This window comes from Marmota marmota, unplaced genomic scaffold (genome assembly GCF_001458135.2).
Source record: "Marmota marmota marmota unplaced genomic scaffold, marMar, whole genome shotgun sequence".
In the NCBI taxonomy this organism is placed as follows: Eukaryota; Metazoa; Chordata; class Mammalia; order Rodentia; family Sciuridae; genus Marmota; species Marmota marmota.
Window position 1 is genome coordinate 7,330,971 of NW_026000169.1, and position 17,610 is coordinate 7,348,580.

The 17,610-nt window shown below is 35.7% G+C and overlaps 1 protein-coding gene across 5 annotated transcripts in view; it reads left to right on the forward strand.

Moving 5' to 3' along the window:
* The window catches only part of Aebp2 (AE binding protein 2), a 209,881-nt gene that overhangs the window by 26,394 nt on the left and 165,877 nt on the right, over nt 1-17,610 (forward strand). For 4 of the 5 annotated variants that reach the window (XM_048787267.1, XM_048787268.1, XM_015498215.2 and 1 more), the window contains exon 3: nt 2,698-2,805. The exons of the other annotated variant lie outside the window; for it this stretch is intronic. In XM_048787267.1, the coding sequence (XP_048643224.1) occupies nt 2,698-2,805 (108 nt within the window). The remainder of the gene's footprint in view (nt 1-2,697; nt 2,806-17,610) is intronic. 5 annotated transcript variants of the gene reach the window in all.

Genomic DNA, 17,610 nt, shown 5'->3' on the forward strand with positions numbered 1-17,610 from the left:
CTTGAGAAAATTTTAAACTAACCCAATTCTTATCTATTTCTTGGATTGATAATTTAACAATGAGTCTAGTAGCTTTGGAAATTGGTAGACAGTGTTTATTATCTGCTTGTGATTATCAAACAGAATTGAATTTCTATAGCATGTAACATTTTAATTCTTCTTTGTAGATTTATTTTTTAAAAGTCACTTTTAAAACTCTGAAAACCTTAAGCATCATTTTATAACATGCTAGCGTAAGGAATCTTAAATATGAAGGAGGATATGTTATGACTTCCTCTATCTACTTAACTAAAAGAAAATAGAAATCTGTTGTGGAATCAGGATGGGCATCAGCATCTAAATAACCTTGACCAGTGTCAGTAGTGGAATTGGCTTGTTAGACCTTGACAAAAGGGTTTAGAGGTCAAGTTTTAGAGGAAAACTTGACCTCAGTTATTTATTCCTAGATTGTTGATCTTTTTTTTTTCTAGGGGTGTGTGAGTGTGTGTGTGTGTGTGTGTGTGTTTCGCCAAGGATTGAAGCCAAGGTCTTGCATATGCTAGGCGAGTGCTCTGTCACTGAGCTAGAACCCCAGCTCTTAAAGCATGTTTCTTCAGTTCCATCTACATCTTTGATATGTTCTGTATGTATTATGCTGAGGTATTCAAAGTGTTATTCTTTTTATAATGGTTCTTACCTTAGGGAAAAAACAGACTAAAAGTGGTTATTTGAAGGTAATGGTTGTAGTAGTTGTGTGGCAGTTTACAATGTTGAATTTGATGAAGTATCATCAATTAGTAAATTGATACCTCAGTAATAGGAAGATAATAAAGATTAGAATTTTAGAGTTGTTACTTTTCAAATCCAGTCATACGCAGTTGATTAAACCTAAGAATGTAGGTCTGTTAAAGAAAAGCTAATGTCCAGTTGGGAATGGTGGTACACACCTCTAATCCCAGTGTTTCAGGAGGCTGAGACAAGAGGATCACAAGTTCAAGCCAGCCTAGAGCCTAGGCAATTTAGTGGGACCCTGTCTTAAAAAGAAAAGTACTTGGGATGTAGCCCACTGGTAGAGCACCCCTGTATTCAGTCATGAGTGTGGGGCACAGGAGCTGAAAAGAAAAGCGCATGTCTACCCAAGCATAGTAGTGGTGGCCTGTAATTCCAGCTACTCAGGAAGCTGAGGCAGGAGATTGGCAAGTTTGAGGCCCAGCCTCATTAGTTTAGCAAGATCTTGTCTCAAAGTAAAAATTGAAAGGGGCTGGAAGGTAGCTTAGTGGTAAAGTGCTCCTGGGTTCAATCCTTAGTACAAAAAAGGGTGTGGCAAGGAGGGTTTAGCTCAGTTTGGAGTACCCTGGATTTAATCCCTAGTACCCTTAATCCCCTTCATAATTAAGATTTTTGGAAATAGTTTTTTTTGTTGTTGTTTTTGCTGACACTGGGGATTTAATCCTAGGTACTCTACTAATTTATACCTCCAATCCTTTTAATTTTGAGACAGAATCTTGATAAATTGCCCAGACTGGTCTTGAATTTATAATACTCCTGCCTTAGCCTCTGGGATAGCTGGAATTAAAAGTATGTGCCACCTTGCCTGGCTTTGGAAATAATTCATTAATTTTTTAAATTTTATTGTTTTTAACACTGAGGATTGAACTTAGGCGTTCTATTTTTTACTTTGAGACAAGGTCTTTGCTAAGTTTGTGAGACCTATGAATTTGTGATATTTCTATCTCAGTCCCCCCAAGTCACTGCGAAATTACAGGTTTGGGCTACTGGGCTTGACTGGAATTAAATTTTTATAGATAGAACTGTATAAGAATAAATAATGTTACCATGCATGTGAGAATAAGAATTCATGAATAGAAAAACTATAATTTGATTTTTTTTTTTTTTTGGTACCAGGAACTGAATCCAGGGACACTTAACCACTGAGTCACATTACCAGCGTCTTTTATTTTTTATTTTGTGAGAGGGTCTCACTAAGTTGCTTAGAGCCTCACTAACGTTCAAAGGCTGGCTTTAAACTTGAAATATCCTACCTCTGACTCCAAACTCCTGGGATTACAGGCATGTGCCACCATACCTGTTGATAATTTGATATAAAAAGTCATTCTTTGAAGTTGAATTTTAATATTTATTTTTTAGTTATCGGCGAATACAACATCTTTGTTTTGTATGTGGTGCTGAGGATCGAACCCGGGCCGCACGCATGCCAGGCGAGCGCGCTACCACTTGAGCCACATCCCCAGCCCCAATTCTTTGAAGTTGAAAACATCAGTTTCTTGAATAATATATACTATATTAAACATTTATTGATATCTTAATTTTTACTATTTGTGCCTTTATATTTTCCTGATCCTTAAAATTAAAAATTAATGCTTGTTCTCTTATGTAGTAGCTAAAAAATATTAATAATGGCTTATTGTTTTCTTATAGATATATTGTCTATATTTTATATATTTTCTTATGAATGGTACTTTGCAGTTGGTGTTTCAGTTCTTTATTGAGTGAGCAGGTTTAGGGGAGTAGGATTAAAGTAGTGCCTGTATATGGAAAATTCATAAAGTTAGTTATGTGAATAATTTTGATTGTTGTATACATTAAATGGCTTTTTCTTTTCAATTGAAGACTTACATTGTGTTCATTGCATTAACAAGGAATTGAACTGTTTGTTGAGATAAGTGATGAAAATTATTATGGCTCTTCTTTTAACAGGTGTTTGTTTGCTTATGGAAAGGTTGTAAAGTATATAACACTCCATCAACCAGTCAGAGTTGGTTACAGAGGCATATGCTGACACACAGTGGAGACAAACCTTTCAAGGTATGTATGTGAGGGTTTTTTCGTTTTGTTTGTTAAACTTCTACTTAAGATATTTCTCTCTCTGTCTCTCTCTCTTTTTGTATTGGGATTGAACCCAGAACTTCCAGCATGCTAGGCAAGCATTTTGTCATTAAAATAAAACCCCCACCCCTAAGCTGACATGTTTCTTACTGGATATACTTTTGTCTTTCTAAAATTTTTAAAAGAACTATTTGTTTTAATATTCATATAGGTGCATAGGTTTGGAAAGTAGATGTAGATAATTTAATCCAAAATATTTAGTTTGAAGAACAGAAAAAAAAAGTTGCTATTAGGTGAGGGTCTTAAAAACAACTTGTAGATAGACTGATTACTTTAAGCTTTGTCTATCACTTGGCTGTGGTTGATACCTTGTGGTCTGATTGTTTTCTCAGTGTTAGAGGTTTCAACATTATTAGCAAATAACACTGACTATTGTATGAAGTAAAGAAATTATAGATCTTTAAGATATTCCTTTCAGTTTTGAGATCACACTACTGAGCTTAATTATAGATCAGTTTGTCCAAATAGATGTGTCTGGGAAATTTTTTACAAAGAGAAAGTATTGCCAGGCATGGTGATGCATACCTGTAATCCCAGCAACCTGAGGCGGAGCCAGCCCAGGCAACTTAGTGAGATCCTCCACAATTTAACAAAACTCTGTCTCAAAATAGGAAATGAAAAAGAACTGAGGATACAGCTCAGTGGTAAAGTATCCTTGGGTGTACTCCCTAGAACCCAAAAAAAAGGCTTTTTGGAAAAAATTATTTTTCCATTTTATCTTCATTAAAAAATTAGACCTAATATTTTGGAAATAGACAAAATATTTGGAAAGCATATACCTCAGATTAAAAGTTTGTGTTTAAAGAGGTTTAATAATTACTAAATCCATAATTTCTACTGGAATGTAAATACTGTGCCAGAAATTTCCCTTGGGTTTCATCAGAGAATGAGGTAATTCCTATGAAGTTGCTTTAAAAGATCACTTAATGTTTTTTGAAAAGGCAGTAATTAATAAGTTTAAAAAAATCACAAAAAATTTACAACCAGGTGTGGTGGCACGTGCATATAGTGCAGCTGTTCCAGGGAGTAAGGCAGGAGGATTGCTGAAAACCAGAAATTTGACACCTGGTCTCTTAAGTAAAAAAATGTTTTTTTTTTTTTCTTTTAGATTTAGAAATCTTGTTTTTTTTTTTTTTATTCTCATATCCTTTACCCCCTACATATATAACTACTTTTAGTAGTCTTGTGAACTCTTCTAGTATTATTCTACAAAACTACAACATAAATATGTAGTTTCATTCTCCTTCCTTTACACAAAATCTAGTAAGCATTATTTGTACCTTTTTTCTTTAATTATTTCTTTGGATCAGTATATATAGATACCTTTCAAAGATTAGAGTACAGAAATTTCTGCCATTGTTAACATCTTACATTGTGTGAATGTGTACCTTAGTTTTTGAATAGACTTAATCTTGGATCTGTCCACATAAATTCAGAATATTTTCTATTTTCTTTTAGCAGCTTCAGAATATTATATTGTATGGTTGTAAGTTTATTTAACCAAATTTCCATAGATACTTGGGTTGCTTTTAGTCTTACTATTAAAAATGGTGAACATATATAAAAATTTTTGTATATGGGTAATTAAACATTTAGGAGAAATTCCTAAAAAAATGAGTTGAGTAAGCATTGGTGATTTTTATAAATATTCCAGATTACCTTCTCTGTAGGTTGTACCCTCTCCATTAGCAGTGGTAGAGCATTTGACTTTTCTAAAGCCTTGCTAAGAGGGTGCTCTTAACCTTTTGGATTTTGTCAAACTAATAGGTGGAAAATTATATCTTTATGTAGTTGCAGTACTGGGGACTAAACCCTAGGGCTTTGCACATCGTAGACAAGTGGTCTACCACTGAGCTGCATTCCCAGTCTGAGTCCTGTAACGTTAACACCCTAATCTTCTGTAGTCATACTATAGATCTTGGTCCTGATGTTTATTAGAAATTCTACCTGGAACTGCATTCCTAACTTCCTGTCTAATATGTAGTTGGGTAATTCTGTGTTACTTGGTAAGCGTTTGTTGTGCAGTGTATATTCAATAAATACGAGATTATTATTGTTAAGAGTAAAAAAAAGATACTTTCTCACTTATTTCCATATATTTTTAAGGTGTCCATTCTATAGGTGGTTGATTATGATATGTAGGTTAATTTTAAACCTTGTACAAATGGGTATTTTTCTAAATCCTTTTCTTAGAAGCTGTAGGAAAATTTTGATTGGAGAGGGGAAAGCAGCTTTTGTTAAACAAAAAAGAATTGAAGGCATATGGTTTAGTAACATTATTCTGTGAATCAAGAGAAATAATTAAAAAAAATCTTTCGTTAACATTTATTGTACATATTAGTGGAATTCAGTGTAATATTTCAGTGCATGCATATAATGAGAATGCATCCTGATCAGATCTAGTCCTCTTCAATACCTTTCATAACAATCATTTAAATAAAAAAAAAGAATTTTATGGATGTGTAAAAGTTAATAACACTCCTTCTGCTAGGCATTATGGAAGTAAGATGAATAAGAAAAACAGGCCTCTACCATTCAGGGAACTTATTTTTTTTAGAGTTATATAGATTTAAATACATGTAAATAATGAAATGTTTCAGATTTTTAATAGTGACTTATGAAATGTTCTTTGGGAACATGCATGGATTCTGAATCAGTTAAATTAACGGGCTGGGAAAGAGTAGTAAAAGGTGAGTGGAAGTTGACTACAGAAAGAAGGCAATGAGGTGATATTTAAGGTGATTATCTTTGTTTATTTTGGGTGTAATATACAGTGTCTAAAGTGTACTTAACATGTTTAGCAACTTAATGATTTGTTTCATATGTTTAACTACTACCCTAATGGGTATTCTCAGTAAAGCAAGTTTTCCTAATGTCTCTTTCTAGTCTGTCCTTCTGTCCTCCATCTCTTCTCCCAGTCTGTATTCTGATTTCTGTCATCCTGTCTTGATTGTATGAACTCTTGTGTCATTTTTCACTTACTAAATTATTTGATTGATCCAAATTGTTGTATGTGTCATTTTAAAAAATAAATTTCATAGTGCAGATAAACCAGTTTATTCTCTTGCTGATGTTAATCAAGCTGCCCTGTAGACATTTAGGCATTTCTCTACATATCTTATTTTTTCAGTGCTGGAGATTGAATCCATGGCTTCATGCATGCTAGGCAAGCACTCTACCACTGAACCACATTCCAGCCCTCTACTTGTCTTCTCATTGCGTACACACACTCATTCCTCTTGGCTGTGTAGTATTTTAGTACACTCAGCACTTTTAATTTTGGCCATCATGGTTCGTGAGTAATAGCATTTCATTGTTGGCTTTAGTTTTTATTTCTCTTGTTGATAATGCTCTTGAGTACATTTACATGTGCTGTGTCTGTCTGAATATCATATTTTGGGTGAAGGTTCTATTCATGTCTTGTCTATTTTATTATTGGGTGGTTTTTTTTTTATTATTCAGTTATAGAAATTATTCATATGTTTGGAAAAGAAACCCTTTGTCTGACATGTGTATTGTTGATATCTTCTCCTAGTCTGTCTCATTTTTCCCTTTATATTTTGGTACTGGGGATTGAACCTAGGGGCACTCTACTTCCTTTTATTTTGAGGCAGGTTCTAGCCTAACTCACTTGGCTAACCTCAAACTTTTGATCCTCCTGCCTTAGTCTCTCAAGTAGCTGGGATTACAAGGTGTGCACCACTGCACCTAGTCCCCTTTCCCTTTTTTAATGGAGTCTTGTGTCTCATGCTATGGAGGATACTTTAGGCATATATTGAAAACGTGTATGTACATAACAAAGCAAAAAAAGAATAAACTATTTAGGGGGTATCATGCAGTTTTATATATGTGGTACTTGGTGGCAATTTGAAATATTTTAAAAACTAGAATTTATTACTATGAAGCTTGAACTATGATAAATTAAGTTGGTTGCAGAAAGTTTCTTGTTGATTATTCTAGTATTTTTTTATGCACTGAGTGAGGTTAAATGGGTGGCAGAAATAATCATGACAGCCAGGGCTTGAATGATACTACCTGGTGCTTTGCACTTTGCATAGGTATCTTATTGCATTATATATTTTACTAATATTTATAATAGTTTTTAAATTATTGTTGTTCTCCTTTTAAGGATGAGGAAACAGACAAAAAGAGGTTAAATATTTTCTGTCATTGTCAATCAGTGACAGATTCGGGATTTTAGAGGCTGTGAGTCTCTGTTCTTAACCAATTATACTATAATTCTTCTTAGTTATAATGCAGAATAGCTCCTGTTCAATATTTATACACCTATTCTGTCCTTAGATTACTATCTGTTATTATCTCCTAATATCTTTTAGACTGGCAGTTAAATAATTTTTTCTCTTTTAGGTGTAGTGGCACACATGCCTGTAATCCTAGCGACTTGGGAAGCTAAGGCAGGAGGATTGCAAACCTGAGCAATTTTATCAAGACCCCTTTCTCAAAAGAGAAAGGTTGGGGTACATGTAGCTCAGTGGTAAAATGCTTGCTTAGCATGCAACAGGCTGCTCTGGGTTCAATCTCCAGTAGTTTCAAAAAATGGGCTTTTCTTGGTGCTTTTTTGTGGGGAGGGGGCGCTTGAGGACTTATTTTATGCATATCTTAGGAAATCAGTGGTCTTTTTGTTGTTGAGTACCTTGTGAAATAATTGATTTAAAAAAAAATCTCACTGAGGAATCTTTTTTTTTTTTGGCACCGGGGATTGAACTCAGGGGAACTCAACCAAGCCACATTCCCAGCCCTATTTTGTATTGTATTTAGTGGCAGGGTCTCACCGAGTTGCTTAGCTCCTCACTGTTGCTAAGGGTGGCTTTGAACCAATGATCCTCCTACCTTAGCCTCTTGTGCCACTGGATTACAGGCATATGCCCCTCGCTTGCTGAGAATTCTTAAACATGTGTATGGACTTTACTGAAAACATTTCAAGTTGGTAACTTTTTAGTCACTTTTTAAATTGTTTTTGTGGTGCTAAGGATCAAAACCATGGCCTTGTACCCTAGGTAGCACTCTATCATTTGAACTACAACCTCAACCTGTCAAATTTTTTTTAAAAAATATTTATTTATTTATTTTTTGGTGGACACAACATCTTTGTTTGTATGTGGTGCTGAGGATCGAACCCGGGCCGCACGCATGCCAGGCGAGCGCGCTACCTCTTGAGCCACATCCCCAGCCCCAATTTTTTTTAATTTTTAATTTTTTTTTAGTCATTGATAGACCTTTATTTTATTTATTTATTTGCGGTGCTGAGAACCAAACCCAGTGCCTCACACATGCCAGGCAAGTATGCTACTGCTGAGCCCTAGCCCCATCCCCCTGTTAATTCTTTAAAATAAAACCTGAGAAAGGGAAAGAAAGTACTAATAGCACTCAACCTTGACTGGCTTTGACAGACATATGGAGTTCACACCAACGGGAACCTTTCCCCTCCCCTCCCCTTGACACTGGAGATTGAACCAAAGGGTGCTTAACTGCTGAGCTGTATCCCCAGCCCTTTCTTTTTATTTTGAGATAGGGTCTCACTAAGTTGCTTATGGGCTCCCTAAGTTGTTGACACTGGCTATAAACTTAAGATACTCTTGCCTCAGCCTCCCAAGTCTTTGTGATTCCAGGCATGCATTATTGTGCAGGAAAGCAACAAAGTTTTTTCCCCCTCCGTCCTTCCCTTCCTGTCGTACTAGGGATTGAATGCAGACATGCTTTATCCCTGATCTACATCCCCAGCCCTTTTTATTTTTTATTTTGAGACGGTCTCACTAAATTGCTTGGGGCCTTGCTAAATTGCTGAGGCTGGCCTTAAACTTGCAATCTCCTGCCTCAATCTCCCAAGTCTCTGGGATAATAAGCATGTGCCACTGCATCTGGCAACAAAGCTTTTCTTAATTCTTTTTTTTTTTTAAAGAGAGATAATTTTTTAATATTTATTTTTCAGTTTTCGGTGGGCACAACATCTTTATTTTATTCTTATGTGGTGCTGAAGATCGAACCCAGCGCCCCGCGCATGCCAGGCGAGCGCGTTACTGCTTGAGCCACATTCTTAGCCCCAGCTTTTCTTAATTCTTGATAGTCTCTGTTTTTCTTTCACATGTCATGTGGAATTACATATGTTATGAAAGTAATACTTCCTGCTATTAAAATTGATATTAAAAAGCATAAATAATAAATATAATTAATTTTTCATATATAGAAAGCCATGGTTTATTCTTCAACATGTCTATTGTTGACATGTTTCTCAATAAGTGAAGTCATTTGTTTTTTTTTTTTTTTTAAACGGGGTCATTTTATACATGCATAGTCTACTTTTTCGGTCTTTACAGGGCATCATTTTATGTTAGTAAACTTATTTAACTAATATTTTAAGATTGTGTAATATTCTCATGTGAGGATTTATCCTATTTTATCTAACTAGTCCTTTCTTGGGTATTTTTAATTTTTTTTTCCCCAATGTAAAGAGCCATGTAGCTTGGGGTGGTAGAGCATACCTGTAATCCCAGTGATTTGGGAGTCTGAGGCAGGAGGATGGCAAGTTCAAGGCCAGCCTGGGAACTTAGGAAGACTCTGTCTCAAAAAGGGCTGGGGAAGTAGTTCAGTAGTAGAGTACTCCTGGGTTCAATACCCAGTATCATAAAAACCCAAAACAATGTAGTCAATGAATACATTTTTATAAACTTATCTTGAGAATTAACATAAATTTCTAGAATGCATTTTGCTAGGCCAAAGTTTGTGTGCATTTTTTTCGCATAAGCTTGCTTTTGATAACTATTGCTAAATTCTTCCTTCAGTTTATACTTTAACCTGAAGGGTTTAATTTAGTGCCTATTTCTTAACCTTGCTGAAGCTGTTGGTATTACTGGTATTTTAAAATAAATATCTTTGGAGTTCTATTAGGCATTTTTTATTACTGTCAAGATTTGAATGTGTTTATATCTTTTGACCTTTTTTCCCCTTCTAAATTTCTTATTCATGTACTTTGCTCTTTTATTTTATTAAGATAGTCTTTTTTTAAAAATATATTTAGTTGTAATTGGACACACTATCTTTATTTTATTTATTTATTTTTATGTGGCGCTGAGGATCCAACCCAGCGCCTTGCATGTGCTAGGTGAGCGCTTTACTGCTGAACCACAACCCCAGCCCCTAAGATAGAGTCTTGGTAGATTGGGGTACAACTCAGTGGTGGAGTGCTTACCTGGCAATTGCAGTGTTTTATTCAGCTTTTTTTTTTTTTTGCTGCTGTGACGAAATGAACAATTTTAGAGGAGGAAGTTTATTTGGGGGCTTATGGTTTTAGAGGTCTAAGTTCATAGATAGCTGACTCCTTTTCTTGGGGCCTGAAATGAGGCAGAACATCATGGTGGAAGAGTATGGTAGAGGAAAGTAGCTCAGGACATTATCAGGAAGCAGAGAGACTTCACTTGCCAGATATAAAATATATACTCTATGGGGCTGGGGTTGTGGCTCAGTGGTACAGCTCTTGCCCAGCATGTGTGAGGCACTGGGTTCTATCCTCAACACTACATTAAAACAAATAAAAATAATAGCAGATGGAGTAAAAATACTAAAAAAAGGTCTACTCCAAAAGTGTGTTCCCAATGACCTACCTCCTCTAGCCTCATCAAATCTGCCTTTAGTTACCACTCAGTTAATGCCTGTTTGGGGATTGGTGCAGTGATTGGGTTAAGGCTCTCACAACCCAATCATTTCACCTTGAAGCCTTCTTGCATTGTCTCACACATGAGCTTTTGGGGGGACACCTTGCATCTAAACCACAATAGCCAGGCCCTGAGTTTTTTTCCCGTAAACTGTCGAACTAGTGAGTTTGTTCCCGAAACTACCCTATTTCTTAACCTTGCAGAAGCTGAACAAACTCAGCTTCAGCAAGGTTAAGAAATAGGCACTAAATTAAACCCTTCATGTTAAAGTATAAACTGAAGGAGGAATTTAGCAATAGTTATCAAAAGCAAGCTTATGTGAAAATCTCCCTATATTAACCTAGACTGGCCTTTGAAGTCCTGGACTCAAGCCATTCCCTTTCCTCAGTTTTCTGAGTAGCAGACTGTAGTTACACATTACCACACCTGGTAGCTTTGACTTTTTTTCCATTAGACTTTTCCCCCTCATTCTAATTTTTAAATATAGTTTTAATGTAAAATGATAATTAGGAAAATATATTGCTCTAATATAATATAAATATTTAGTTTTATATTTAAGACAGTACAATATAGCGTGTGAAGCCTCACACATGCTAGGCAAGAACTCTGCCACCTAATGACACCCCCAATTTTAGTTTTAGGATGGAAATCATTTGGAACTCATTCATTTTTATGAAATAGGGGGAGAAAAAGCATCGTTTTTTGCTCATTTTGAGATTGTTCCTGAATTTTTTATGCTGCTTTCCCATGTAGAACTCTCAAGTTCTCTGAACCCAGATTTACCAGATAGTGTTTTGCCGCTGTTCTGTGATTTGGAGTCCAGTGTGCCACACCTAACCCCTTTTCCACATTGCTGAGGATCAAACCCAGGACTTTGACATGCTAGACAAGTGTTCTACTACTGAGCCAGATCACAACCCTCCTCCCCCCTGTAATTTCTTTTTCCATATTGGGGATTGAACTCATAACCTCATGCATGCCAGAACAAGTACTGTTGCTGAGCTACATCCCCAGTCTCACAGTGCTTTTATCTACATATCTGCCTGCCACTGAATATCCCTTCCATTTATTAACCTCTTAACCTATTTTGTTATCTGTTTTCTCTCATTTTCTGTCTCTCTGCCCTTTTCCCCTTCCTGTATTCTCTCATATAGATACAGTCAGACCAGTTCAGTCTTTTGGGGGAACTATTTGAGAGGAGCAGTATCCTGTTCTTTTTCTCTAAATATGTTAGTATGTTTCCTAACAGTGACTTTCATGCATTCATTATATAACCTTAGTACAGTTATCAAAATCCAAAAATTTAACATTGATATTAGTTAGCTATTCTAATTTTAATAATTTCCCCAGTAATGTCCTTAATTATATATTTTTTCTTAATTTAGGATCCAGTGCATGATCATGCATTGCATTTCGTTGTTGTTGTTGTTTCTTTGTGATGGGAATTGCGCCTAGGGCCCCACCTACACTTAGTCTACCATGAAGCTATGATGCAATCCTGCATTTAGTTTTCATGGCGCTTAAAAAAAAAAAGAATAAATATATATTTTTAGTTGCAGATGGACACAATACATTTTTTTTTTTAATTTTATTTTTATGTGGTGCAGAGGATTGAACCCAGTGCCTCTCACATGCCAAGCAAGCACTCTAGCTCTGAGCAACAACCCTGGTCCTTTTATGGCTTCTTTAATCTTAAAGTTGCCTCAGTCTTTACTTATCTTCCATGGCACTACCATTTTCGATGAATTTAAGCCATTTATTTGTATTATCTCTTCAGTTTTGAGTTGTTTGGTGTTTTGGTAATGACTTGATTTAGATTTTAGTTTATGTGTTTTTTTGAAAAAACAATTCTCACTGAATCATATCAAGATGACAGTTTGTGCCATCACAGATGAAGTTATTTACCATTATTTACCTACCATTATTTATACATTATAAAATTATTAATTTGTATCTTTGTAATTTATAGTTTTATGGAGAGAGAATTTGAGTTTCTGTAACTCTTACTTCCCATCAACATTAGTTTTTGTATCCATTGACAATTGCCTGAATCAATTACTGTGAGAATTACAAAACAAGTATTTTTCTAACTTCTGAATTTATTAGTTGTTTGCTCTACTTGCAGAATGAGACTTTTGGGGGCGGGTAGACATTGGGGTTTGAACTCAGGGTTATGCAAGATAGGCAGGTGCTCAACCACTGGGATATTTTCCCAGCGCAGAACCAGACTTGTTGCCTGCCTGCCTGCGTTTTTTGCCTCCATCTGTCTACAGAATGAACTCGTGTATTCTTATTTTATTCTTTGGGTTATAATAGATGATTTGTTATTTTGGTTGTCCTCTAACAGATAACTGTCTGTCTGTGAATGTTTGTATGTATGTATTTTTCTGGTGCTGGGACTTGAACCCAGACAAGCACTGTACCACCAAGCAACATCCCTAGCCCTCATATTTTTATATATTGAATTTGTCTCTCCTTGCACATGTGGCTTCTGGAGCAACTGTCCTTTAAGATTTAAGTGGGTAAGAGTCTCCATTGGTGATTGACTAATATCAAAAACTAATTGACTTGATATTGGAAGTAAATTTAAATCATGCATGTGTCATTTAGATTTAAATCTGATTTTAAGACCCCTAAACGTATTTGTCTTACGACTGATGTAGAAGGTTTATTTCACGTCAAATAATTGGGCGTGTAAGGTCATTATGAAATTTAAGTTTTGGAAAGTACTCTTAAAATGTAAATATAGTATCTTTGCCAAGGGTTTTAAGTATTTCTGGTAAAGTGTCAAGAGAATTCTTAGATAAAATTGATGCCCACCCCTCTTTTGTTCAGTATGTATGTACATACCTCTACTTTTTAAATGTACATTTAGAATTTATGTTGCCATTTTGTTAAGTGCAGTGAAAATTTTAATTATTAAAGGGTCAGAAAACTTGACAAATGTTTACAGTACTAGGATTTTGACTTTCTTTATTCTCTCTTAGTCATTTTCTTTTCCTTCCTCCCTCCCTCCCTCCCTCCCTATCCAAGGGCACTTGACAACTGAGCCACATCCTCAGCCCCCCCCTCCCTTGCCCTTTTTACCTTTCGTAGAGTGGCTNGGCCTAGCAAAATGCATTCTAGAAATTTATGTTAATTCTCAAGATAAGTTTATAAAAATGTATTCATTGACTACATTGTTTTGGGTTTTTATGATACTGGGTATTGAACCCAGGGCCTCATGTTTTCCAGGCAACCACTCTATCACTGAGCCACATCCCCGGTCTATCTTCAGCCCTTTTTATTTTATTTTGAGACAGGATCTCACTAAGTTGCCTAGGTCTTTGCTGAGTTGCTAAGGCTAGCTTTGAACTTGCAATTCTTCTGCCTTAGCCTTCTGTGCTGCTGGGATTTCAAATGTGTGCCATTGTGCCCAGCAGGGATCTTGTTTTTATTAACTTACATGTCAGCACTCTCCTTTTTCCATCCCTCTTCCCTCACTCCTAAATTTAGGCTACTTCTTTCTCGTCTGCTTTGCTGGCCTCTGTTCTGTCAAGCTTCTAGGTATTAGAGAGTGTTCTCTTAAACTTTTGAACCCTGGTCTTATCCAATCCTTTGATTTTAATGCTATATATATTCTGATTATTCTGTAAGGTTTATCTCTAACTAGACTTAACTTTCTGTTTTGAATTACTGAATAGAAAATTCAGCTTGGATGTCTAATAGAGCATTTCAAATTTGTTCAAAATTTTGAGGTTTTCCATTACAGACATGTTTGTTCTCTAGACTCAGTAAATGGTAAAAATCATCCATCCAGTTAATACCGTAGTTTTAAAAGTAACAGAATCCCTATTAGTAGCTGGTGTGGAAGGATTGGGAGATAACCTCCTTCTTCTCAACACCTTCACCCCAGATGCTAGCGGATTTTGTCACTTTGATCTTTAGTACATTTTAAACATGACTACTACTTTTCAGTGTACTTTAGTTCATTTTTTTGAGTTTAATTAGTTATTCTATTTTACATGGCCTTGGAAACGCCAACTCACTACAAATTAAAATCCAAATCTCATTTGTGTACACACAATAATGGAACATATTTTTGGCATATTGTGTGGTATTTCAGGACAGGTATATATGTAATGATCAGATCAGGGAAATTAGTTTATCTAGGAGTTTTTTTTTTTTTTTTTTTTAATATACTGAGAATTGACCCCAAAGGCATGTTACCAGAGCAACATTTTAAGATAGAGTTTCACTAAGTTGTTTAGGTCTTTGCTAAGTTGCTGAGGCTGGCCTTGAACTTGAGATCCTTCTGCCTCAGCTTTTGGAGCCACTGGGATTATAGGTGTACAATATTGTTCCCAGGTCTGGCAATTTTTAAATATACTAAAATTATCTCTGGGTACGGTTGCATACCTGTAATTTCTACTGGGGAGGCTGAGGCAGGAGTATCACAAGTTTAAGGCTACACTGGGTAACTTAAAGAGACCTGTCTCATAATTTAAAACAAGGTGGACAGTTAACTCACTCGTTGACTATTTGCTTAGCATGCATTAAGCCCTGGGTTCAATTCCGAGTACTTGGGGAATTTTATCCTTTCTTTGGGGATTATTCAAAACACTTTCTTTTAGCTATTTTTAAATATACAATTTGTTGTCAACTATATAATTACCCTACTGTGATAGGGTAACATTAGAATTTATTCCTCCTATCCAGCTATACTCCTGTACCTGTTAACCATGTTCTTTCCATCTCTACACCATTTTCAGACTTTGGTAACCACTGTTCTACACTACATTTTTGTGAAATCAACGTTTTTAGTTTGTGTAAATGACATCATGCAGTATTTGTCTTTCTTTGTCGCCTTTTACTTAATATGTCCTCTAGTTCTATCCATATTGCTGCAAATGATGTGATGCCCCTTTTTTTGTGGCAAGTAATATTCTGTTGTGTGTGTACAGCATATTTTCTTCATCTATCCATTGTTGAACAACTAGGTTAATTCCATGTTTTGGCTATTGGGAATGGTACTGTAATGAACATAGAAACACATATTTATTAAACATGGTGATTTCCTTTCCTTTTGGAAAGGAAAAGGGATTGCTTCATCTATTTTTTCTGTTTGTAGCTTTTTGAGAAATCTCTATTGGTACATATGGCTATACTGGTTTACATTCCCAATAATAGGAAATGAACCACCACCCCCTGCTCTTTTTTTTTTTTCGTACTAAAGATTAAACTCAAGGGTGCTTTACTAATGAGCTACCTCCCCAGCCCTTTTTATTTTTGAGACAAGATCTTGCTAAATTGTTGAGGCTGGCATTGAACTTGAGATCCTCTTGCCTCAGCCTCCCAAGTAGCTAAGATTACAGGTATAAACGGTAGGCTGATTTCCCTTTCTGCTGCATCTTTGTCAGCATTTGTCTTTTTTAGTTTATTTTATAATTTTTGGGGGTCTTTTTGATAATAGCCCTTCTAGTTGGTGAGATTTTTTTTTTTCTTTCCCCAGAGCTTGGGATGGAAATAGGGCCCTGTGTGTACTAGGCAGATCTACGTCCCCAGCCCCTCATTGTGGTTTTGATTTTCATTTCCCTGATGATTAGTGATGTTGAACATTTTTCCATATAAGTGTTGGCCATTTGTTTATCTTCTTTTGAGAAACGTGTTTTCAGTTCATTTGCCTGTTTTTAATTGGGTTTTTTTTGCCTTTGGGTTGCTGAGTTCCATATATTTTCTGGCCTTTTTTTTTTTTTTTTTAAAGTTGTTGATAGACCTTTATTTTATTTATTTATTTTTATGTGGTGCTGAGGATCGAACCCAGTGCCTCACACATGCTAGGCAAGTGCTCTACCACTGAGCCCACATTCCTAGCCCCTATAATCTGGGTATTAATCTCTTATTGGAGTTTGCAAATAATTGCTTATTTCCTGTAGGTTGTCTCTTCACTGTTGATTGTTTCTTTTGTTTTTCAGAAACTTTTAGTTTGATATAATTCCATTTGTCTGTTTTTGTTTTTGTTTCCTGTATTTTTGGGGTTATAGCCAAAAAAATGTTTGCCTAGAACAATGTCCTGAATCATCTGTCTTATGTTTTCTTCTAGTAATGTCATAGTTTTGGGTCTCACTTGATCTACTTTGATTTGATTTTTGTCTTAGTTGTTCCAACTCAAGTTAATTTTTGTGTATGATAAGAGGTAGGGTTGTAATTATTCAGAACATGCATATCCAGTGTTACCTGCATTTTATTGAAGAGACTATTTTTTCATACATCTTGGTTCCTTTGTTAAAAATCAGGTGGTTGAAATAAATATGTGAGTTTATTTCTGGGTTTTCTAGTCTGTTCCATTGGTCTGTATGTAATATGCTTATGCTACTACCATGCATGTTTTTAAGTCAGATATTGTGATGGTTTCAGCTTTTGTTCTTTTTGCTCAGATTACTTGGCTAGCGGGGTGGTAGAGCATGTCTGTAATTCCAGCTATCTAGGAGACTGAAACAGGAAGTTTGCAAGTATGAGGCTAGCCTGGGTAATTCAGCAAGACCCTGTCTCAGAATAAAATATAAAAAAAGTGTAGCTCAGTGATAGAGAGCTTGCCTAGCATGCATGAAGCCCTGTGTTCAGTACCATAACAACAACAGAATTGCTGTAACTATTTAGGGTATTTTGTGATTATATATGAACTTTAGGAGTGTTTTTTCTATTTTTGAGGAAAGTAGCATTATTATTTTGATAGGGATTGTATTGAATCTGTAGATCACTTTGGGCAATATGGACATTTTAATGTTTTTCTTTCCAGATTGACTATTTTGAGAGCTTCATAATCTAAAAAGGATTCTTTTTTTTTTAAAATTTTTTATTGTGGGTTGTTCAAAACATTACAAATTTCTTGACATATCATATTCCACACTTTGATTCAAGTGGGTTATGAACTCCCACCTTCACCCCATACACAGATTGCAGAATCACATCGGTTACACATCCATTGATTTACATATTGCTATACTAGTGTCTGTTGTGCTCCGCTGCCTTTCCCATCCTCCACCCTCCCCCCTCCCCACCTCTCCCCTCCCCT